General features: G+C 41.5%; 1 protein-coding gene across 1 annotated transcript in view; it reads right to left on the minus strand.

Moving 5' to 3' along the window:
- Positions 1 to 9384: 9384 nt before the first annotated feature.
- LOC148540874 (G protein-coupled receptor family C group 5 member C-like) overlaps positions 9385 to 26840 on the minus strand; it is a 42425-nt gene continuing 24969 nt past the window's right edge. The window contains exons 2-5 of the mRNA XM_088474505.1: positions 17214 to 18258; positions 15353 to 15447; positions 11118 to 11249; positions 9385 to 10534 (exon numbers count right to left, since the gene is read on the minus strand). Coding sequence (XP_088330631.1) covers positions 10508 to 10534; positions 11118 to 11249; positions 15353 to 15447; positions 17214 to 18258 — 1299 coding nt within the window. The 3' untranslated portion in view covers positions 9385 to 10507. The remainder of the gene's footprint in view (positions 10535 to 11117; positions 11250 to 15352; positions 15448 to 17213; positions 18259 to 26840) is intronic.

The following is a 26840-nucleotide window of genomic DNA, read 5'->3' on the forward strand; positions in this document are numbered from 1 at the left end:
ATTATGTGAGGAGACCTGGAAAACATGCACTGTTTGGGGTCCTGAGGACCGAGTTTGAGAACCTGTGTACTAGATCATTCCAAAGTTTCCGGAGGATCAGCTAATTGGTTATCACATTCTCCGTCTTTAGATATTACCCGGCCCTGGAACGTGCCCTTTTATTCTCAAGAAAATCACTCCCAGCCAGTATGTACACAAAATTATTTCTTAATGTGTACGTACCATAGTGCCTACCTATCCCCTCTTAGACTTTTCCAAATGGGGACTTCTACAAGTCACCTGTAATCCAAATGTTACCAGAAGGAGGCAGACATTTATCATTGTTTGTGGGCTTGTCCTATCATACAATGGTTTTGGCATCTGGTGCGGCATTATACAGAGACGAAACGTATTAATTATGTCCCTTTTATCCCGGAGTGGGCTATATTAGGTGTGTTTGATCCAGCACAACGCATAACTACCGAGGGCGAGCAATTGTTGTTAGAGCTTAGTGCTGCCGGAAAGAAAATGATCTTACAGGGCTGGATATCGATAACACCACCTCAGTTCTTGTTCTTTGAGAAATGTTGTTTCCTATTCAGAATGGACTGGATGGAAGTGCTATGTAACAAGGAGAGACAGACGGGCTACTTTTTTTTCACTATGGGATTCTTATATTCACACACTGCCTGCATCAGACTACCTGGTACCTCACTAGAGGATTGCAGCACAAGATCCTCTATCCTCTTATAATGATTGATTTGTACTGGCCAATGCCTGCCCCCACAAATTGAATAGCCAAGCCGTGACCTGACCGAACTTATCTATAAGATTCTATTTTTGAAACGTGTACCTCAAATTTTATTGTTTTTTATCTTAATTGGTCTTATTTCATGTCTATATAGCTAATATGTTCTTATAATTAGCTTTTGTACTGTTTTGAGCAGTGGGAAACCTTATTTGTTAAATGGTTTCTCCTTTTTTTATGATTATATTTGTGAAAAGCCTCTTCACGTTGTGTTTTGCTTTTGTATGCACTGTAATGCCTCAAAAAACAGACCGGGAATGCTAGCAGGGCTGCCATCTCAAATTGTGGGGTCCAGGACTGACAAAATAGGCAGGGCCCCCCAGAACCCCTCCCTTATGAGTCACTTCTATTGTGTGGCGGCTGGTGGGGGGGGGTAATAGTGGGCGGCACATTGGCAGTAACCGGCTTCCGGCCAGCCTTTCACTCGCTCACTTTCAACTTCAAAGGGATAGTAGTAGCAGGCGCCCGGCTGAATGAGCGGACCCCCCGTGTGTCCAGGCCCGGGACTCCAGTCAGCAGTCCCCCCTGATGGCGGCCCTTAATGATAGTTCCATATATTGCAATAAATATTAAACCGACCACCTCATGTCAACTCCCTTTCTGGCTAGTCTCTAAACTTGAATTCAATCAGAATTTTCACATAATTATTGCCATGCTTTTTATAATATTTAGCATCTTACCTGCACACAGCTTTTTAAAGCCAGTACTCCTAAAGGTGGTTGTGTAGTACCGTAGGGGTACGTGTTGGTACTGTTACACGGTGGTGGACCTCACACATGTCTTCTGGTGAAGTATTGCATTCAGACCTAGCGGTAAAGGTCTGTCCACGCAAGGAGATATTAGAGTGCAGTGCAGACAGCAGGTGCCCTGTGCACAAAGGGACTGGGGGTGCAATGCAGTATGGGAAAAGGAAGCAGGAAGAGATCAGTGTCTTACTGCTTATCTCCTCTGTGGACGCACATAATGACATCCTGAGATGGAGTTATGTTGCAGAGTGAAGCTTCACTTCTATCATTTTTTAAATCTTTTTTTGTGCAGCTCTGATTGAATCCATTGGGGGCTGCAGCATTGTTATTAGAGAAGAGAAAATGCAGAGAAATTAGTTATCTGCACTTTTTTTATTCTAAACAGTGAAAAACTAAATTAAATGCTGGAGAAAAGCTTTCATTTCATTTACTAAATAACCCCATACTCCGCACAGACACAGACCAACTATCTGACAGTGTATGGCATAGTTGCCTTCCTTTGGCAAAGCATTTCAGGAATATAGTAAAATTAATACCCATGAGCGTGGTGTTATTGTGGACGTGTACTGGTCCGCATGTCATAAAATGTATAATATATATATATATATATATATATATATTACACAGTATATCATACATGCCTAGCCTCCCGGTTTTCGGGTAACCCCCCGCACCCCCGGAAGGGTAGGCACTTCTCCCGCATTCTGCCCACTTCCTAGTGAAGTGGGGAGAATGTTAGCAAGGATCAGCGGTTCTGAGCATTGGCGGTGGGGCCTAATGGCACGATTCTATGAGAATTGTGGCATTTAGCCCCACCCCCGAGTTGAAATATGCATAATTGCTGTGTATTCCCATGGGGAGCCGGAGCTTAATGGTGCTATTCCCGCAAGGGGCAGGGCTTAACGACGCAATACGGATGGCCCCACCCCCAACTCTTCCTACCTGCTTCACCATGCCTTTTGTGAAGCTGTAATTTGTAAGGTAAATAAATAGCTCTACTATTATAATTATGTTGACTGCTTTAAACACAATGGTTTATTTCTGGCACAATAATAATAAGCTGCCTTGCAATATGAAATAGTCGGCAAGTATGCAGTATATATGTAACATATTGTTGTATTTGTTGCTCAGTAAGATCTACTTGTTAATGAAAACACACACTTTTCAGGGCTTGGTTGTGTAAACGCAGTTGTTGTTCCACATACGTGGCCATGAGAAACCTATTAGAAACTGCATGTGCCTTATAACCAGTGCAGGTAAACTGTACTGATGATCCCATTTGAATGTATATTTTTCTGATTTCTTTTTTTTTCTCCCCAAGTATATAGCAGCTACATAATGTGGGTAAAGTGCAATCAGAGAGATTGATAGATATTCAATTAACGGTGTTAAAACCCATTAATTCTGAGGTTTCCATGGAATCAGTGGGTTTCGGCATGAATCCTGATTTATTTATTTTTTGGTACAGGAAAAAGGCTATTTGATTAGGCTTTCCCCGCGCCGTGGGGATTTTTACCAGCAATTAGTCGCGGGGTGAATCACCTGAAACAAGCTGTAGGGAGGATGGGAGCTACAATATTAAATTAATATATTTTCCTTTTGGATAATCTTGGATTTTTATAATTTGAATAAATGACCCTCATTGCTAGAGCTATAGCAACTAGTGTTAGCAATATCACTAGTTTCCACATATTTTTAGTAATGGGCCCATTCATAATTAGGGGCCCAATGGGGACACCCAGTATTCAGCAAACTCTGAAAACTGAATTTTCTGGAGTTTGAATGCACAAACCTACATCATCTTCCGAAGGCGATGGTTCCTGGAGCTGCGCCTCTTCCTATAGTAAGGAGGGTCAGGTTGCGAATAGCCATATCATCCCTTTATTTAGGGACACAAAAAGTTGTTCAGACACACAGCGGACCTGTGTACATAGAAGAAATAATTATGATGCAAAAGTGAAAGTTCTGTTTTTAACACCAAATCCCACATTTGAACAAATTATCTGGTTTTCCTCCCAGGCTGATTTTGAGGGTTTGTTTCTAAAGATTAAGAAGTAGGTTTGCACCTTGCAATACACTAGGGGGCCTATGTATCAAAGCTGGGAGAGAGATAAAATTGTAACAAATAAATCACCAACCAATCAGCTCCTAATTATGATTTTTAAAACACAACCTGCAAGATGCAAATTGGAAACTGATTGGTTAGTACTTTATCTCTCACAATGTTAGTCCCAGCTTTGATACATAGGCCCCTAGATGTGTATTTGAAGCCTGCAAAGGGGAGGGAGTGAAGTGGCCTGTGAAATGGAAGAACCAGGACCTGAGAGCACACTCATCAGACCTGGGTATACTTTATACTTGGATAAATATAGCATTGTAAGCCCACATTGCTTTTAATAAGAGCAGAATCCTAGAGAATCCAAATCAATAAGTCATAGAGCAAAAAAAAAAATTAAGGATCTATTTTGTTTAACATTTATTGCAGAAACAAACCAATTGAAAAATTAGCTTCATATCCCTTTTTCCTATACACATTTGTTAATATCTTCTGCAAATCGCAGACGCAAAAACAGCAAAAGTTGCTGCAGGGTCCGACTCAGAATCAGTAGGAACATGTGATCTCATTGAGGCAAGTGGGGAGAGAGTGATATTACTGAACGAGTAAATTGATAGCCTGCAATCACATAATAATGATTTAATCCACAAAATTAAATCCAGGTGGTGTAAAAGGGGACAGAGTTGGATTCCTGGGTCGAGTGACCCAGCAATCCAACCCAGGTAACTTTCAGGGTTTACACGGGATCTACCCGTGACACCCTGCAGTGTAAACCGGTGCCCCAGGTCATACGACCTGGCTCCCGTTTACAGCATGGGGACTTCCGGGTTTCTCGGCGCTTGGAGATGATATCATCTCAAGACATTTTCACCTATTGCAAGAAAATGTTGCAGTTTTGTTTCAAAATAAATATTACTATATGTGCTTACTTGTCAATATTTTTCTTTATATTTATTGTGTTGTGAAGTCTTTTGTAAATGATTGCTGTTAATTACACCGGAAGAACTATGTACTATGGATACAGCATGCTTAGTATAGCCTGTCGAAGCTGGATAATTGGCTGAGACAAGATCAGTTTAAAATTGGATCGTGACTGGCCGCAAGACGCCATCTTGGAAATGAGATCGCAAGACGCCATTTTGCGAATGGCCGCCTAAGCGGCATTTTTGATAAACTCACACTTTAGTACATGTGGCAATATTACTATTAGCATCATGCGATTGCATCTGTGACCATCGCCATAAGTTACGGCGATTCATCAAAAGCCCATTTCATGACTTTACGTAGTTTGGGTGCTCTGGATAAAGTGTGTGTATTATTATAATTCCCCTAAAGGATATATTTCAGAAATGGCTGTACAGTGTGTCAAAATTGGATTGCATTAGCTAAACAGAGCAAATGGCCACGTGACAACTACCCTGTGAAGACAAGCTTCATGGACATAACTTCTGCTCTCACTCCAGGTGGCCCTGCTCGAATACAGCAAGAGGGTCGTTTGTAGCACCTTACATTAGCAGGCTTCCTACAATAAAATACCTTCAAAGCCAAGAGTGTTATCTGAGGTTTGGGTCTTGTAGCTGTGCTAATTTGCATCCACACAGGCCATGGGAGAACAAAGACCAGTATTTTGGAGCCTGAAAAGGGTGGGGGGTGCTGGGGCATGAGCAAGTCATGGAACTATAATGCTCAGCATTCCACACTGCTAGGTGTTCTTATACACACATTAATACGCACAATTGCGCTGTTAACTAGTCGCATATTAGCGAATGCATAAGATCCTGTATGAAAACGCTGAATATTAGCTTCATGCACACGCATCTGCCCCAAGTTAACTAGCGTCTTTACATCAAACCCCGCATACTCACACATTACATATTCACATACAAGGTTCCATAAGCTTTAAGGTATAAAATTCAAGTATGCACATTTACTATAATTGCTATGAAATAAAGATTATTCGTAACTAAGGTTTTATACGTGATAAGTAAGCCATGTTTGGTATTGTACTGATGCGGACTCATTTTACAGTATTCCGGTAATATCGATGGAGAGATCGCAACATGCATTCTCAACTTATGGACCGCAGAGACTTCAAGCAACAAAATGTACATTTATATGAACAACTGTTAGGATTTGCATGGGGCGGGAAACCAGAGACCACCAGTTGTTAAGAGGCTGGATCGTATCTATTTGAACCAACCTGTTAAATGCCTTGTAACATATGCCCTCTCCTTTAGGACCAATAGTATTAGCAACAAACTTCTCTATTGTGTTTATTTTTGGGGGGTATAAATATGTGTGCTCTGACCCTGGGTTCCTAGTCTTCGCGCTGAATGCTGATTGACGAGGGGTTTCTTGCTGATGCCTACATCTGGACCAGACAGCGCTGCGTATGTATAATTGTACTTGGGTCTGTATAATCTCTTTGCGCTAAGATTATATGAGGATCATAGCGTGTAACTGCTGTACTTTTACTTGAATAATACTTTGTGCTTTGGAACCACAGGTTCTAGGTCTGGAGTCTTTATTTACTGTATGACTGCGTACGCAAATTAGCGTCATCCTTAGAGGTTTATAGGAAGGATATTACAAGGTATAGGCAGGGGTATATAGAGGTTCAAAGGCAGTATCCTTAAGCCTTATGGTGTCTGATCCTGAGGTGTGATGCAAATGTGGTATAAACGTTTTTGGTGGGGTTAGGAATGGGATCCCGGTGGTCAGAATCCTGACTGGGTTAGCATACTGACACCTGTCAGTCAGTATCCTAACCCTCTCCCTTCCCACTGCCTAAACCTAAACTTCCCCCCAGCACCTAACCCTTACCCTAGTACTTACCATCTGGATGCCGAACCGGCAAGCTGACAGGTGTCAGGATTCCAGCGCAGGTATCCTGTCGAGATTATGATTACATCCCCTTGATAGCATCCAGTCTCCACAGCTGGTGAATGTGACCATTAACTCTTTACTTTAAAAGGAAATCACAGACAAATATACAAGAGAGTAGTAAACACATACCTAGCAAAGAATACAACAATAAAAAGAAAAAAAAGAAAATCTTTAATTCTGTAAGGGAAGCATCAGTAAAACAAAGAAGAGTTTGGAAAAAGCTGTAAGGTAAAGACGCTTGCATTTATTAGCCAGTTAATAAAAATTGTTCCTGCATTCAAGCTGGCAGTATGAATGTTGTTTCACAGCACAATCTCATCTTCTAGGAGCCTCACATTGTCTCACTACTTTTTGCTGCCGGACGACCCTGCACGTTGCATCTTCCACTATCCAACTCTCAGATGGATACTTACCAAATAGGGATTTGTGCACACCAACCATTTTTGGTCTTCTTCCCTGTGTTTTTTTTTTTATCCTCCGTATTTACTAGCCCAAACTCCTGGAAAGCCAACCTTTTAGAAAACGTCAAAAGAATCATCAGCATCCCTATATTTTTACACATCAAGATGCCAAACCACCAAATATATTATGCAGTGAATTGCCAAAAGAAAATATGTGGTGCTGCTTGTGACAGGCAATATAGCTCAGAAAGCATGCTGTCTGACCTATCAGAGATGAGTAGGCTCAATACATTTATTATGTGGGCAATCATTATGAATGGAATAAGGTAGACAAAAACCTTAGTAATTATTTTATGGATGCCAAAATAATTAAATTAAAAATGTATTTATGATGCGGAAGACATTATTTTACATCACTATAAATGGTTTCCTATCAATAAGTGTCAACAAAGGGACAATGAGAATGATTAGACCCTAGTCTAACACACCTTAATATGCTGGGTACACACTGGTCGATATATTGGCCGATCAATTGATCAGCCAATATATCTGCGGGTCGTCTGTCAGTATGTACAGATGATATGTCTGTGAACCGCGTCGTTCGCAGACATATCACATTGGCTGTGCTGTACAGCCGATGGGCAGATATGTCTGCAGACATATCTGTCCATCGGCAAGTGTGTACTGCAGACCGCCCGTACACACACACAGCAGCAGCCGCAGGGATGGGGGTGGCCTCCCTGCCAGCGGGACCCGCGATAGATGATGGCCGTTCACTGTGTATGAACGACCATCGTCTAAAGATATATCTGCAGATCACCTGATCTGCAGATATATATCTTTCAGGTGTGTGGACCTTAAGACTTTAGTTCATTCTTTCCACAAATATCTGAGTAAAGGCCCCCATACATCAGAGATTGATTGCAGCAATCGTGCAATTTGCAATCGATTAAAAAAGGGAAAAATTTGTATACACAATCGATTACAAATTGCACGATTGCTGCAATCAATCTCTGATGTAAGGGGGCCTTAAGCCAGACAGACACTTTGAGGAAAAATTAATTTTAGTAAAGGTATAAAATCAGGGGAGCATGCATTGGCTAGTAAACATATCTCGACTGTCAGGCAAACAACGATCTACTGAAATTATATCACTGATGGATCCGGGTGACCTCATCAGTTTCTAAAAACCATGGCTTATAATTAATGTTATCTTCCCCTAATATTTATAGTAGTGATACATAGCAGTTACTGGATGGAGGAAGACTGTTATGCTAACTATGGATAGATTCACAGTATCACTTGGGAGCTGTTGCAATATCTATTGAATGAGTTAGCTCATAAACGCTATAACTTTGTATTCCTTATTTTCATTTTCTTCTACCAAATGAATCCAGCATTTAATGCACACAACATAGCAGACATTCAGTAAATAGCTTTGTTAAGTCTAGTGCAAGGTGCACTAATGGAAGCAAGAAATTGATTGGATGCCATGGATAACTGTACTGGGAAGTCATACTTATCTCCCTTTTGTACCAAGTAGCAAGTTTAAATCAGGTCATTGTGCAGCAGAAGTGAGATCTGGGAGAGGGGCCTACTTAATTGTGAATATGGGGGGAATCCCTGAAATTTAATAGTCTCCCATACATTCCGGGAGAGTATGCAAGTATGCTGTAAGTAGGCACTTATGTATGTTGGACAGCATTGTCACCTCACAGCACAAGTCAAGGGTTTGATTCCAGGCCTGAGCCATATCTGTGTGGAATTTGGGTGTTCTATCCATGTTGTGTGCGTTTCCACAGGGCACTCGGTTTCTTCTAACACTCTACAAACTTACTAAAACAGGTTGTTAATTGGAGGCTGCCTAAAAATGTACCCTAGCATGTGTAATAAACAAAAAAATACTTTATTGCGTGGTGCCTGAAGACAAGAGACAGCGGCTCTCTGGACCCCACAGATCCATCAATAACAGCTGCTGCAGTGATCAGCAGGGCGCAGGCAGCAGGGTTTGCTCCCTGGTGCCCCCAACAGCTAGTGATCGAGGCCAATGAATCCACTGCCTCCGGGAGTTCAGCCAATGCATGTGTGCGTGTTTGCGTTATGAAATTTAGGGCCTAATTCAGAGACTGACACAATGCTGATATTAGGCAGCGTTTGGGGTGGTAACTGGGGGCGGTTAATAAAATGAAGGTGTGTGACAGTTTGAATGCGATTTCATGGACGTGCATAAATTAGCTATGGCGATCGCCTTCGGAGTATGAAAGCTTTCTGCATGTCAGGAGAGCAGCAGTGTTTGAGACAGGTTAGACTTGACTACATGCTGCGTGACTGCCCGATGTGCATCGATAGTACCGATGTTATGCTGCTGTACATCATCGGACATAGTTGTTAGCGTTCTATAAATAAAGGATAACATTAGCATAGAGCTTACATGTTAAAATTCCATCCAAACATAAAAACTACTCATCTTATTAGAATGTTTTGTAAATAATGACAGTATAATACAGGTTATCATTTAAATAATAGTTTAATTTTTCTTTAACCAGAATAAAAACAAAGATCTCTAAAGGCACAAGAACACATTTGGAGTGGAAGAAGTTTTCATGGAAAATTTAAATAGAAAGCAGTGTGGTAATGTATCCATCAAATAGCAATTAGGAAAGCATGGTCACAGAAGATCACATGATTCTCCAAATAACCAGGGCATTCCGACATACATACAGACATACAAACACATTCATATGCAACATATAGTGTAAAAACTACAGTTTTTACATTTCTTTTATACAGAATGTCAAATAAAATATACACAAAAATATTCGTGTTTTTTCCCCCCATTTTTAAAGGTAAGAGAAACTGCCCCATAAATAACAGGTGACAAACAGACTTTTAGAATAGAAAGTTGTCTTGAAGCCACTAGGATATTCAGTAGCATTTTGGCAGCAGCTTTTAACCTTTATTACCATATAAATATATATATTATATAACTTTATAATGGCTGAAAGGTTGTCTATTGCTATCCACTGTCAGAACACCTAGTAGAGGAAGCCATTTTGTGGGCCGAGCCAATAAATCATGAAAATTAAAATTACAAATCCAACAGGAACTAATGTCATAAGTTCTTAACCGAAACATGAGGCACAAAATGGCTGCCTCCATGACGTGTAGGCAATGTATGAACTTCAAAAATTACTGTGCAAATAAAGCATCAAACCGCATGCGGTTGCATAATGTAACGCCATATTAACTTAAAATTAATAAATTTGACCTTGCAATGACCTCTAATCCCTTGTATTTATAAGTCATGTTAAACATGTGCCATGCTGCCTGTAATGGTGAGTCATGAGAAGATGGAATATTGGCAAAGATGTATTTACTCAACATAAAATGCTTGTTTCGGCATAAAATGCATAGTAGCCTATTGAAAATTACTTTTCAACAGACATTATAAAGATGAATGCCCACCAGCAATGACCTATAGTACCACTGTACTGAACATCCTATCAAAGATATTCTGCAATTAAGAGTGTCAGCTATGGGTCCAATAATTAACTGAGAACTGTTCTTTGTTTTTGTAAAGGGGGAGGGGAGGCGAGGGGATTTCCAGCTTCAGTTATTGCATAATCAGATCTCACCATTGACTGTACGGAGAGTTTGGCTGAAACAAAGTAAAAAAAAAACAATGTAGAAATAGTGTCATATTGATACAGCAGACCAGGACATCTTAACTACTCAAGACCTCACTGTTATATGCATAACCAACGATTCCCATCAGTTACAACAAACTTACAATCCCTGTGTTCCAGTATTACATTAAAAGCCACGGCTAAAACCAAATGGTTATATTGTAGGATGACTGATCAGTGACAAGGTAAGGTAGGGGATTTCATCAATAATCCTCAAGAACCTTCAGAAGGTCATGTTTTCAGGACTTCTGTCTTTGGGAAAGGTGAGATAATTAGTGACCAAGCAAAATAGAATAATTCACCTGTGAATTATTATAGAGGTCCTGAAAATATGATCTATTGGGGGCACCTGAGAATTGGAGTTGAAAAGCTCTGGGTTAAAGGAATAAGACATGATATGATTAATATTTCAAGCATAGAATTTAAATGCCCAGGCCAGTCTAGAAATGAGACTATAGAATGTGAAATACATTACACTGACTTAGGTGTGTTATTCTAATTGTCCATTGGAGAACACACACATATACTGTATGTATAATAGTTTAGTCATTATACCTGAGCATTATTTGCATTGTGCCTGTTCTGGCCAGAGTATGCGTCCTCTGCCCTCAAAGTGGAGTTTCCGCTGATAGCTGGGTGAGTGTTGGCAGTGGCTCTTGGAATGATTACATCGTACGGAAGTTCTGCCTATGGCCCCCCCCCCCCCCAAAAAAAGGAAGCAAGGTTATTGGTGTAAGAAATAAAAAAATTAATGGGGGACATACGAGAACATTAATAAAAATATAGTTTGCTGGGGCCCATAAAATACAAGTTGCCTTAAATTCGCAATACATGTTTAAAATATGACAATGTTATACCAAATCTATTCAGACAAATACTGCATAATTAATTGTTAAATTGCTAAAATCAATAAAATATTCAAATTTAGTTATAAATTTTAATTATTCAGTTAGCAGATACGTCATTTTCCATCAAGTTTATTTTTCACATTGGGCTACAGTGGATGAGAAAAATAATTCTATTTGATATTGAATCAATTGTTATATGAAAGTTATCTCCAACAATCCAAAACATACTAATGGCTTATTGGATGCTGACGTGTGTGGGTTTGTGTTTTAGCGTCTTTACACTATACTCTTCAGTGGGGCAGGGACTGATGTGAGCCTTATACTGTATATTACCTTTACGGCGCCGCATAAAATGGTGGCACTATATCAATAAATAATAATGACAAATTGTTGAACTGAAGTCTAGTAGGACAATTCAGTTTATAGGGTATGTTCTTAGCTTCTCCAAATGTAATTGTTGAAGAAAACCTCCATAACATGTGAATAGTACCCTGTTCTGTTTAGTAAAAAGACATCAACCTTTAATAATTCAGGAAAATTAGTAATTTCAATGCTAAACCCTTGCTTACTACTAAGTATTGTATATAGTTTGCACAAAATCCCTTTAAAATGTATTTATTTTATTAAAGTCATCCCCACCATAACTGTGCTGACTGTATAGTACATATGCTGCAATACAGTACTGCACCGTTTTCTACTGACTTTCCAACTACTGTACATACTTCCTTCTATTCTAGTACATTGTCATATTATATCTAATAATATATTTAGCATCAGGAACCTGACAATTTGCATGGCCCAGGCTGCAGCACTGGAACCAGGGCCATCTCTTCCATTGGGCTTGTTGGGCAGTTGCCCAAGGGCCCGAAGCTTGTAGGGGCCCACCTACCCGCCACCCTGCAGCCGTGGCCAGTTGGTAAATTTGTGATATTTTAATAAGACGCACTGTATTCTGATCTAACCTCCCCCACCGGAACCCTCCCCATGACGAGTACTCACCTCAGTCACAGTTTCACTTCATCCGCCGACTTCAGACCACTCAGACACAGGGGGTCATTCAGACCCGGTCGTTAGCGCCGATGCGCTCGGACCGGGTCGGTGGCCCCCCACAGAGCATGCGCACGACGGCGCCGGCGCCGTCGTGCGCATGCGTGAGACCCGCTACGACCGACAGCGCCGGTCGTAGCGGGTCTTGAACCAAAGGGGGCGAGCTGTCGATGTTGATTGACAGCTCGCCCCGTTTGGAAGGCGGGCCGGGGTGGTGGCAGCTCAAACGGGGGCGTTCCCATGGCAACGCCTGCCGTTTGGGGGAGGCCCCACTGACATCACTAGTGATGTCAGTGGAGAGCTTCCGGCTCTGACAGAGCCAGAAGCTCTCTGGGGCTTACGACAAGTGAGACCCTACCCTAGGGTCTCGTCGTAAGCCCCGATGGTCTCTGACCATCGCGACCATCACCGAGCGGTCGTTAGAGCTGTGGGTGTTAACCCACAGCCTAATGACCGCAACAGAGGCGGGCGATCAGGATGCAAGTGGCCGCCCAGTCTCTGAGCGACCGCTTGCATCCTCCGACCGCCTCTGAATGAGGCCCACAGTCTCTCTGCATGTGTGGGAGGTTTGATGGGCATGCAGAAGGGTTTAATTTTATTGACCATTTACATTTTTTTACCGTGAATGGGTCGATAGGGACCCCAATGCATTGCTTTGCCCAGGGCCCACACTGCTGTTAAGACAACCCTGACTGGAACCACAAGGCAGAGGGATTATGAGCACAGCAAAGCAGGAACTGTAGGCCAAGACGTTTCATGGAGCAGATCTTTATTTGCCTGTCTGAAGCAAGTGGGAGGTATTGAACTAAAGTACAAATCACCTTTACTAAATATGTTTCTTACTGATAATTAAACATTCCATGGGGGTGGGGGGGCTCCCTTAGGACCCCATCATTAAATGAATGAAGTTCCCAGCACCTACATACACCACCACGCCCGTCTATCAAACTCATTTGCCGCTGCTTTTAATTTATAGCCGCTAAATCGAACCCATACTACTCTGGAGATTAGTTGTTCTGTAGGTGGTCAGAAGAGGATTTGGCTCTATTATTGGGAAAGGAGTCCCATTTGCATTAACATTTTAGTTATGAAGTGGAAACCCAGTATATAGCAACCAGATTTATGATTCGATGATGGCATTAGTACAGTGGTTCTCAAACTCAGCACCCCACACAGGCCACATTTTCTGGGTCACCCAGCAGGTGCACAGGTGTAGTCGTTACTGATATTTTAAAAGATTCACAGGTGGAGCTAATTATTTCACTTGCGATTCTGTGGGGAGCCCTGGAAAACATGCACTGTTTGGGGTCCTGATGAGGACCAAGTTTGAGAACCTGTGCATTAGTACAAATCACATTGAAGATTTGTACTCAGAAGGGTGGTAATGTCCCCATAATATTTTACCCTCTACTGTATTTAGATCAGTAATTGGAGAACTCTTGGAGCTATGCTCAAACCACGGATGAACCCTGGATGCAGTGCATGCATATTCCGCAGCGTTTTACAGAGAATATCTACCACATGTAGAGACATAGGTTAACTGGTCCCTGACAAAAATGAAACCTATCAGTATGTTTTTGGATTGTGGGAGGAAACCGGAGTACCCAGAGGCAACCCATGCCAAGGAGAATATAAAATCTACACACAGTTAAGATCGTGGTGGTAGTTGAACCTAAAGATCTCAGTGCTGTGAGGCAGTAATGCTAACCATTACACTAACCGTATTTATGCAATCTTCTATTGCTAGGGGTTGCAGCACACGCCTGTTACTATAGCTATAGTTACTATAGCATTGTTTCCTATAGAGGCATGATTTTGCAATGACATTACATTCGGCCAGGTGAGCCATCTAATACGATTATTGGCTACTGGTTGGTCTAGCCCTGTCAATGTAGTAGTGCTCTAAATTTGTCATGTGCACTAAATGTTCTGTAATAGTTCTGTAATGCTTTAATCATTTGTCTGTCTGCCCCTCCCCGTTAGAAAGTAAGCTCTCACGAGCAGGGCCCTCGTCCCTCATGTGCTTTTCCTATCCCTACTTATAGTTTAATTTACTCCTAACTCCCTAATTGGTACCCAACATTTGGTTGCTGAGGCCCTGCTGCTTGTGCTATGCAGCTAAGCTATGTTTATAAACCATGTCCTTGTCCTGCATTGTTTTGTATTACTATTTTAACTGTTTTTCTTGTGTGCTCATTTATGTACTGTGTAAGGCGCTGCGGGACCTTTGTGGCGCCATATAAATAAAGGATAATAATAATAATCAGTATAATGAGCCAGACAGGAGCATTTTCACTTAAAAAGGCTTTTAATAACATGAAATGTGCAAAATCCCGCAACTAAATGCAGAATGAGAAGATGTCGCTCATCTTGGCAGAGAGCATGGTATGCTATGAATAGCTGCACACTGTTACCTGCAAATGTAACAGTCACCAAGCAGCATGTCAGGCAACTCTAAACGGGCCTATCCTTTAGCAGATCTTTTTCAAAAGATGAAAGACAAAAGATTATCCCTTGAGAATTCCTGGGGCTGCGGTGACAGATTTTTGCAAACGACGAACTATATTGCATGACATCATTCAGGGAGTGGATTTTTGTTTTATGTTGCTATTCATTTTCATTAAAAATATTGTTCATCGCTTACCGCGACAGATATTTCTAATAACTGTCAGCGATAATTGACCAATATGTTGGAGAGATAAAAGGCAAAATTCGTCGGCCGCGGGAGTGCGCATTTTCATCGTTCAGAGCCTATCCATTAGCAGATAAATTTAACGACTGAACGATAAATCGTTCAAATTTATCTGCTAATGGATAGGCCTCTTAAGAGGAAAACAGAGTGGAGAAGTAGCAGAGAAAACAGCCTCAGGTTCACACTGTGACGGAGTCTCTTACCTTATTCTTATTCATAAGTGCCATCTCCGTGGGCTGGTAGACATTGCTTCTTAACTGTCCGCTGTATCCACTGTATGGAGACACTGGTTTATTGGCTGGCAAGAGAGAAAAACAAAGAAGATTACATTCTTCACATTCTAAGATAATTGTCCAAATATTGTTTTTTTTTCTGCAAAGAGAGTGGCATCCAGAAGGCTGGCAAGTATGACTTTAACAGTTTATTACATGAACCATTAACATATTTCTGAGGCTACTGATTAAACTCATTGCGGGGCTGGTGGAAACATGGTCAGACATTGAGGTGCATAGTGTGATCAGATTTCTGTGTCTAAAGAGCACATCAGCAGACAGATCTGTTGGGGAGCCTTGAGGACCGCGGTTGGGAACCTCTAGTGTCTACCCAGCTTATGACTGATGAGGCATAAATGGCTGTGAGGGGAAGCAGTGGTTTACCTGCTCTGGCCTGGCAAGAAATTAGAATGAAATAGAAAACATTACACATATATGAGGTCTCGTTATCTTACTTATTGAACCACCCTGGTACTTATGGTATGTGCAGTATAGGTTTTAAAGACGGAACAGATTGGTAAAGGATATTCAAATCAGAAGTGTAGTGAGAAAGTCAGTAGTTTAAAAAAAGGTTTTTAGGGGGAATTTTTGCAGAATTACATTTATTGGCTTGAATATATCTTCCTGTAACTTTTACTAAGCACATTGTTTTTTTGTTACTCGATTCTAACTGCAGTTTGTTTCCATGCCTGCTTAGGTGAAGACCATAGGTATTTCCATTACTGTAAGATATGACACAAAGGTTCTCTCTGGACCAGAGGTGTCGCATGGGTGGGAAGGGATCTATAGCCCTAGTAGTTCCCGATCAGAGGCAGATTACTACCTGCTGTTGTGTCTTTTGACTGCTGCAGTCACATGGTACACACACAGCATGGAGGCTACTACTGTTTCAGGTCCTATGTGGCAGACAGCACTGCAGGAAATAAGGTAAGTAACAAGTGTAATGTGGGGACTAATGCTGTGGGGGTGAACTTTGGTGTACAGGGGACATGTTGGAGGCATGCTGGTGTGCAGGGGAATCATATTGATGCGCTGGGAGGGTACGTTGGTTTAATATAGGTGTGCCAGGGAGCATGTTGGTGTGAAAATGGGCATGTGCAGGGGTCAGGGGATGATTGTTTTCTGCAAGGAGGCATGTTAGTGTGCAGGAGGAGTACTTTGGTGTGAAGGAGGGAGGTAATAATGAGAGGATAATTGCAGTGGGTGAGGTAAGGGTGCAGGGAGTGATGGTGACTATTCTGTGGGTGTGGTATGCTGACAGAGTGGTAGTGAGTGAGAAATTATAGTGGGTACAGAATGGGGATCATTTTCTAATATACAGTATATATAAAATGGAAGTTGAATGGTTATGGCATCAAAACAAATGCTTAGTAAAAATGTAACTTCTAATACTATATACAGCGCAGTAGCTAAGGCTGTACCATATGTGACACCACCAAGGGTGACTACTAAAATGGAGGGGTAGGCACTATAGCATGCACTTGCTCCAGGTACCATGGCTCCATTCTCAAACAGAGAGGACAGTTCTGTTGTATCCAAGAACAGTATAAATACACAACTATTAAGTGATTATATAAATACATGGCCAAAATCAATGTACTTGATAAAAGTAGTGGTATGGGATATAAAAGAAAATAAATTCAAGTTATCTGAAGGTGCCAAACCCCTATCTGCTGTGAATGGAATAGAAATGGACTCTGTCGCACAGCACTCATGCCAAGCGGATGCATCGCCCCCTTTGCGGCCAACCTTAACATTTAGAAAAGATGGAAATTTAACTTAAAGCATTTACCAGTTTGTGGCTCATCCATGGAAAATGCTTTGTTCTCAACATGCATGCTCTGCGACGTTTGTTCCTTGAGGATGGTTTCATAACCTATCCCTCTAGCGGGATATAGCTCGTCTTCAAATGACTGTTCTAAACCTGGCTTGGTCAACTGAGAGATTTCAGGAATAATGTAGAGGAAGATGAAGGCCCAGGCATTGGAAACCAGAGCAATGGCCAATGTGGGGTCATCCCAATATTGAGGGTTTCCAGCCTTAATGTTTCCGTAGACATACATAACAATCCAGACTATCCAAATGCAAATGGACAGGAAAAGTGTGATTATAATGAAGACTGCATGCTTCCTCCAGTGGCCATACCGTCCACACAAGGCAGGCCAAGCAGTCAAAAATCCTGCAAGGATGAGGAACATGACATATATAAGTGCCATTACAAAGTCCGCATTTGCGATTATGCAAGGCAGCTGTGGATCTCCAATTGTACCATTTGTACGCACATTGGTGATAATGAGCCATTCTGTATTGATAATCACTTCCACTAGAGAAAGGGCTACAGCTATGCCAAAAATCCACCAACCACTAGGCCCAGTGTTTTTCCTGACCAGGTAGTTTAGATTCACTGCATGTATCCACAAGCAGGAGAAACAGATGGCAAAGAACAGACCAAAGAGGAATCTTCGTGATGCACAGGTGGCATAATCTTTTTTGACCACCATATCGAACACCAGACAGAAAAGGCCAGCTGTGCCAACAAGAAAAAACACCTGAGTACCCATCATGCTTTTCTTCTTCTTGTCTTGGATGAAAGGGGTGCTGGCTACCAAGACAATGGTGAGAATGAAAGTGGATACAATGCCAGCACTAGTAAAGGCTTGTAGAACTATGCCCCATACTGCCGACAAGTCACACAAGTTATAGTACAATGAATTTAAGCCTTTTTCACATCCGGTGGGTTGGCTTTGAGCATTAGCCATATAAGAGAAGCTGGACATGAGACAGAAGCAAGCCAGGAAGGTCCAAGATTTGCAGAGGCCTTTTAGAGCAGCCATGTCCTAAAAAAAAAAATGGAGACATGTTATTAAACAAAATATGCCTGTTATAAAGTTTTAGAAAGGCAATACACAGTCTGTATGAACTAGATATATTTCACTTCATTTTTCTACAAACTTTTCTAAATAACATGTTCATGTATATTACTGTATGCACAAAAGAACTTAGCATAACTGCACAGGTAAGCCGTTTCACACTCCCGGTTTGGCCATAGTAAGCTATTACATATTTCCCAAAGGCTCCCTTTAAAAAGCACAGTGGCCAAATTGTAAAATATTCACTGTAAAATGTATCCTAATAGGTTTTAAAAAGGAAAGATTCCCAACTCCTCCCTGTATGTGCCTGGTCTTGAGGCTGCCTTAATGCTTTCAATGATGCAGAATAAACATGGTATACAGCCACCACAATCTATGTCAATGGAACTTAAAGGGTTAAAATATCAGTACAATACACAGGCTAAAGAGGAGTGAAGACACAATATGTAACGAATCTAGGAATGCAATTATTTATTAATGGTTTTTGCTCAGCCTCTCCAAACTCTCTCAGTTTTATAACAGACAGCAATTCTCTCATCAGTATGGACAGTAGTCATCACCTGAGTTGGCTAAAAGGAGTGCCCGGCAGCCAGTTCCAGCGTATAAAAAGGAACTTGTACGAATGTACAGGAACTGTACGAATAAAGAACAAGGAACTGTACGAATAAAGAACAAGTATGTATGGTGAAAAATCAGTTCCTAAGCAAAGGATATGATAGGAACCACTTAGAGGAAGTGTTGGAGGATGTGGCAGCTATAGATAGAGATAGTCTCTTTTGCTAACACTTTTAATAAGGATAAGAAAATGTATGCAATTCTGAGAAAACACTGGGCAGTGTTAAAGAATGACCCAATTTTAAGGAACACATCAGAGAAACCCATAATTATTTATAAGACGGCCTCAAATATAAAGAATATCCTAGTAAAAAGCACTGTACCACAAGAGCAAGGAATGGGGACACGGGTTAAATCTAAAGGGTTTTTTTAGATACAGCATGTGTATAAGCTGCAAAAATGTTAAGACCAAGGAAAAAAATAAATGTGCAAACCTTTACATATAACTCCACCAAAACAGAATATATTATAAATCAATTCCTCACTTGCAATAGTGCAAATGTCATCTATTTAATACAATGTAAATGTATGAAGCAATATGTGGGGAGGACTAGCAGACCCCTAAATGTACGGATGGGTAAATGTATAAGAAATGTCCGGAATGGAGTGGAAACTCACTGTATGTCTGCCCATATTAAGTCCCAACACAACTGCTCGGTAGGTGACATAATAAGTTTCAAATCAATTAAACAGGGAAATTAGAAGCAAAAGGATTTAAAGGCAGCTTTAGCCCGTGCTGAAATGCACTGGATCAGGGGTCTTCAAACTTGGCCCTCCAGCTGCTGTGGAACTACACATCCCAGCATGCACTGCCACCTTTTTGATATAACAGCATGCTAAAACTATGTGCAGTGCATGCTGGGATGTGTAGTTCCACAGCATTTGGAGGGCCAAGTTTGAAGACCCCTGCACTGGATACACAAGCTGGATACCCTGGAAGCATAAGGTTTAAATGGGGAATTCAAACTCAAATGGTTCCCTTAAAGCCCCGCTAGAAGGGACGATATTGTATATTGTATATGTGGTATCAATTTTAAGGGATAGAGAAAATATATATATATATATGCACTCCCTCATACTCCAATATAGGCCCGATGGTATAGAAAATGTAGTAGGACGGCGGCACTCACAGGACAATATATCTCTAATAAAAGAGACTGAGACGTTGGAGTAAACTTTAGCTTCTCTACATCTTTTCTGAGTGCTGTGTGTGCTGCCAGCCTACTACATTTTATATATATATATATATATTCTCGTGTCGATCCTAGGACAGAGAAAGGCGGCACTCCGGGGCTTAAGAAATGTTTCATATTAATATATGAAGCATTTCCTTAAGGGCCCCATACATGGTGCGATGATAAGTTGGTAAGATGTGTAGTACGATTTCCCTTGAAATTCTTCATACGATGTGGTCAAATGCTGTACGATTGATTGTTATGATCTTCCAATATGATGCATAGAAGTGTATTAAAATTGTACTCCAGGTCGTAGATCTTACTGTTTTGCAGTAAGATCTACGATCCAACTAGACGAGTTCGGGGACGCGCTTCGGCTTTGTATGCACACTTAAACAACACACGATGTGCAAGATTGTTCGAAATCGTGCACAAAAAAATTAAATAATAAAAGAAAAATCACACAGTGTGTGGGCCGCATAAGTCCCGGAGTGCCGGTTCTTCTCTTTTGCTCTGTGTGTGTGTGTATTTATTTTTTATTCAACACAACTGTTTTTTTGTATGTTATTGGATATCTCTGTATCAAGTTTATGTTTTAGGAGCTGGAAATGTACATAGTTATGAATCAAGCTCCGATTTTAATGTAGCTGGAATATGTATATGTATCTTATAAACTTTTAGAGTGTATATTTTGTTAAGAAAACCCTGTAATGTGTATATACAAAGGTTTGTCAAGAATGAGTATACCGGATCCTAAATTAATGACAAAACCGTCTCCACCTGTGCCTTGACAAAGACCCGTTGGAGGGTCAAAACGTGGTGGCAGGTGGATACGGTTTATACCTTTGAAAAAAATCTGTGTACCTGCACGAGCAATTACATAAGCCGGTGGCACATGCTAGCACCGGAAGTCCCTGTGTCTCCTTGACCTCTCTGCTGCTTTTGACACCGTGGACCACCCTCTGCAGCTGCATATCCTTCACTCCCTTGGTCTACATGACACCGCTCTCTCCTAGTAGGTGTTCCCCAAGGTTCTGTTTTTGGACCTCTCCTATTCTCTCTCTATACGTCCTCTATAGGTAAACTCATCCGCTATTTTGACCTCCATTATCATCTCTATGCTGAGGATACTCAGATCTACCTTTCCTCACCTGACCTCTCCCCTGCTCTACTGACTCGTATCTCCAACTGTCTCTCTGCTATCTATTCCTGGATGTCCCAGCGAGTTCTCAAACTTATGTCTAAAATTGAGCTGATCGTCTTCCCACCCTCCCACATAACCTAATTTCCCACTATTTCTTTATCAATAGATGGCATAACTATCTAATCTAGTCCCAAAGTGCATTGTCTTGGAATCATCCTGGACTCTTCCCTCTCCTTCAAACCACATTCAGTCCTGTCGTTTCCATCTCAAGAATATTTCACTGCTCATCTCCAGATTGGACTACTGTAACCTCCTCCTATCTGGCCTCCCCAAATCCCATCTCTCTCCTCTCCAGTCTGTGCACAATGCTGCTGCTCGGCTCATCTTCAGCTCCAAACGCTCCACATCTGCCTCCCCTTCCCTTTCAGAACCCGAATTCAAGGTTCTCACACTCACTTACAAAGCCTTCACCCATTCCTCTCCCATTTACATCTCTGATCTCATCTCCCTTCACTCTTCTGTCCGCCCTCTTCGTTCACTTAATACACGCCAATCATTCATGCCAATTAATTACTTCCTCGCACTCCCGCCTCCAAGATTTTTCCCGCGCTGCTCCCCACCTTTGGAACTCCCTCCCTCTCCCCATCAAACTCTCTGCAGTCATTCAAACAAGCTTTTAAGACCCACTACTTCATTAAAGCCTTCCAGCTGTCATCCTAACTTGCTGCTACATCTTCCTTCCTCCCCACCTACCTCATCTGTGTTATTCCTGTTTGTCTGCCCCTCCCTTAAAGAATATAAGTAGGGCCCTCTACCCTTTTGTGCTTCTCACTACTGTAATTTAATTTATCTTTTACTCCCCACTAGGGCAACTAACACTTGGCTGCTTATGTGGATGTAAAGGTCGCTAATATAACAATGTTTATTATCCATGTCCGTGTCCTGCTTTGTAAGTTGCTGGTTACTTATTTGTTTATGTACTTTGTAAGGCGCTGCAGAACACTTGTGGCGCCATATAAATAAATGATAATTATACTCGTAGCAGTTGTATCACCAGCCGACAGCGCATGCAAGCGCTGGGAGTCACCAGACTCTGAGGAGAGAGTTACCAGCTAACAAGTGCAGAGGTCCCGGGCTAACATCTAGTTGCACAAGCAGGACGATACCACAGTGTGTGGCCTCCACAGGTCCAGTGAGCTCCCTGTTTTATTTGGTTCTATTCTGGCTTATGCTCAAACACAAAGATCTAAAGTGGACACAGGAATATGTTTTGTTTTTAATTGAAGAATAAAGAGATTTTTTTTATTATATAACGGTATAGGCAACGCGAGATGGACGGGGGGAGGTTGCCTGGAAACTCCCCTCCCCAGCCCACACCATGACCACAATAGTAATATAGAATTTTACTAGTGCTGCATGTCCTTCTCAGTATCAACAATGAAATAATTAATCACCACCTGTGGATCTTTTAACACGTGTCAGCCAGTAATAATTACACCTGTGCACCAACTAGAAGATCTGGAAACCATGTACTGTAAAGCTGGGCATACACATCCAGATAAAATGCCTGCCAGAGCGACAGACATTTTACCTGGCAGCCTGCTAGCCCGCAGATGTCTGCGGCATACACTGAGATATCTCACAGTGTATTAGCCTCGACATCTGCGCTCCGCCCCCGGGGAAGGAGACATTTCCGTGTTCTTTCCATGAGAAGGAATACAGGAAATGTCTGTCTGTCGGCCGCGGCTGGGCATACACTGCCCGATGCGGCCGACAGTTTCACTCAAATATTGCATCGGACCGGCATGCTGGACAATCCGGCATGCCCGACCAAGCAATATTTAACCCTCGGTTGCCCGTACACACGCTACAATTATCAGGGTGGTCCGCGGATATCGGGCGAATCGCCCGATAATTGTCGCGTGTATGGCCATCATTAGGGGTGCACAGCTATAGACCATCAATAGGGTTAATTATTAATACCATATAATAATACACTATGGATGGAAAAAAGTTCTCGTTGATTGAAAGTGATAATGTGTAACAATAGAGACTTTTGTGACAAAGACTTGGAAAGCTCTGTGAGATTATAAAAGTGGGAACGTTTGGAGAGGCTGAGCAAAAACCAGCAGCGCTGTCATATATCACACTAGTATCATTGACGTCTTACATTTATTAAAGCATTGGGTTGAGTTACTTTTTAGTGTGAAGGAGAGCAGCAGCTGAGAAACGCACTGTTTGGAGTTTTGCAAATAGGAGTACAATAGATTTATTATGTTTGTATTTGGAACCAATGTTTCTTTCAAATGATTACAACACATTTTATATTGATATAAACTAATTTCACCAATTCCAGATGGTCTGTAGAATTGTGTTATAAAAAACAGAAAAACATTTATCACAACCTGATCACCTCCCATTTTGTCTCCCATGCCAGGGACCAACTTCCTTTTTCAGTTATATAAAATGTATGATACAGTATATGATACAATGATGTATAATGCGGTCTAATCTGTCTCCTCTCTGTAATCTGCATACTACAGCCACAAGTATTAGGAAGCAGACCACAGAGAAAAGAGAGAAGATGTTAAAAGGAGATAAGTAACTAAAGAAATGAAGTATGTTTGGAAAAAATTACAAGCACGAGATACAGGTAGGATTATTTTACACCTTGCCTTTTAAACGATTACTACTTTAAAACATCGGGCAGACTCGCCGGAATCTCGCCGTTGTAGGCAAGTCGCAGCTATTACATTTCCTCCATAGTCTCAGTTTATTTCAGGACCGAGGCTACAAATGCATGGCTCTTCAGTTTTAGTGGCAAAGAGCCAAAGATCAGAATGATATGCTGGGATTTTGTAATTCTGTACAATCTGGAAAACTATAGGTTGCATATTTATACCTTAATTTAAAGACTGGCAAGCAGAAGCTAGGCCAGCATTCTGGGACTTGCTGCTCCACAACAATCGGTAAACTACAGTCTGACTATCTGAGCCTCAGGGAATTCGCACTCTATAATAACCGCTGACATCTATTTTTATTAGGGCAACAAATTGTTTACACTATGGGGGAGATTTATTACAGCTTGGAGAGAGATGAAGAATCAGCCAATCGGCTCCTAAAGCTGGGTACACACTAGACGCGGATCGGAGTGACATATCGGGTACATAGTCCCGTGTGGACCCATGATATGCGCGTTCCCTTGGGTCGTTAGCGACATCCTCTGTCGGTCCTGCAGTAGGACCGACGGGGGATGTCACCAACGATGCCATGCAGAATGCAGCATGACGCGTCCTCCCCCCCTCCCCCAGTCAGACCCAGCATCGGCAAGAGTGTATGCACTTGCTGCATGCCGGGTCCCGTTGCCTGTGACGTTGGGCTGAGTACACATAGTCTGATGTGTACTCAGCATTGCTGTCATTTTTCAAATACAGCTGTAACATAGGAGCTGATTAGTTAGTACTTTCTCTCTCTCTCCAAACTTTGATAAATCTCCCTCTATGTCACCATACATGTTTACAGACCTATTGTTCTCTATATGATAGCCATGTTTGGTTAAAGAACAAAATAACCCTTTTAGTCCCAGAAGCATTTAAAGGTTAGCCCCACAGTTTGTATCAAGACCCTCTGTAAACCAAAGAGTTAAAACTGCCATTAGTATAGGCTAAGCAGTTACACATGACTGCACTTTCCATGTGGTTTTGTCAATAACATCAGAGAAAAACATGAACAGTGGGATGTAAGAGGGCAAACTAGTTTCTACCAGCCCAAAGTACGTAGACAAACATCTCAGAATGTACAGTATATGAGGTAAAGCGATCACCTATTTCACCTACGACACAAAACCTTCCAACTCTCATAATTTATATTGAAAAAGTGCACAGGCATGCCTAGGGCTTGTTCAGGTAGGAGGTTTAATAATGTTTTTTTTTTTTAAAAGATTTAGTAATATTGCTGCAGGCCGGGGGAGGGGGGGTACTTGCATAATGCAGACGATTGTGCTCTGTTTACGCAGCAGCAATTCTACACTTGGCTCACACAAAAAAGAAACACACATGCACGAATGCCCTTACACTGTACCTAAGTGCTATGGAAACCTCAAGTGCCTGACCTGACATTGCTCGGTTTGTGGGATCAAAAATCATTGAGAAAATTGGATTTTTTTCAAACCTGGTAAATCTGACAACATCATTGGCTGTGACAGTCACCAACAAACGGCACTTACTCCGACGGTTAGGGTCAGGCACCAGGAGGGAAGGCTAGGGTTATGCACCAAGGGGATGGTTAGGGTGAAGATTAGGGCTAGAAAACAAAAAACGTGTCGACCATTTGTGTGTTGAACTAATTACCCTGTCGACCTTCTTACCAGTCTACCTTTAGTGTGTCGACCTTCAGACCCTGTCGACCTATTGCCTGTCTAACTTGTATTGTCTACCTTTTTATTGTAGAACTAGTGATCCACACCCCATATGCCTACTGAAGAGCACAGCAACCAACCACTCAAAGTTGGACATGGAAAATTACAGAGGATACTATCAGTAAAAGTCCCATTTATTCCTAACTTGCAAATATTTGAGACGTATCACAATGCTGTATTAAAAACCCAAGGGGTAGAACAGCTGGATATTGACCAGTTCTGCCACTACTTGGTGGTCATGCAAAGAGAAATGAACTGTCATATTAAAACTTGTGTCAGTCCGTACCACAAAGAAATCCATAAGGTTATACAAGGTTAATCTCTGGGCTTTGGTCCAGATGGTTAAACAAAGGAACTGCATGTAGCAGAGAAGTTATTTAGGAAATGTTTTTGCCTATGGCACCTGGGGGTCTATTTACTAAGCCTTGGATGGAGATAAAGTGGAAGGTCATAAAGTACCAACCAACCAGCTCCAATCATTTTTCAAACACAGGGGTCTATGTACTAAGTGGACGGAGATAAATTACCAACCAATCAACTTCTAACTGACATTTTTCAAACTAAGGGGTCTATTTACTAAGCAGTGTTAGGAGACAGGGTGAAAAGTGATAAGGTGCCAGCCAATCAGCTCCCAACTGTCATTTTTCAAACACAACCTGTGAGATGGCAGTTAGGAGTGGATTGGCTGGCACCTTATCACTTTTTACTTTGTCTCCTAAAACTGCTTAGTAAATAGACCCCACAGCCTGTAAAGTGACAGTTAATAGCTAATTGGTTGGTATCTCAGTTCACTTTCTCTCTCTCCAAGGCTTAGTACATAGACCACACAGCCTGTGAAATGTCAGTTAGGAACTGATTGGCTGGTACTTTATCTCCATCCAAGGCTTAGTAAATAGGCTGTTCCTTAAGGTACTAAACTACCCCCACAAATTTTATTCCAGCTGTTTCAATACTTATTTTGTTATATATGCCTGTAACTCCAACCAAAATATCTAACACCGATTTTTATGCTATAGTCTATTTTTAGCTACATATGCGGTTTTGTACCTAAATGAATGCAGTGTTTTGTTGCTAGTTAATAATTGATTTGACTACATTTTGGTACAGTATTGTCAGCAGTGTTGAACCAGGGGAAAAGAAAACAAGCGTAGGTAGAACATTGTTTAAATACGGCTATTCTCCATGGTTTGATAGGGCT

This window comes from Taudactylus pleione, unplaced genomic scaffold (assembly GCF_031769625.1).
Source record: "Taudactylus pleione unplaced genomic scaffold, aTauple2 ptg000016l, whole genome shotgun sequence".
Lineage (NCBI taxonomy): Eukaryota > Metazoa > Chordata > Amphibia > Anura > Myobatrachidae > Taudactylus > Taudactylus pleione.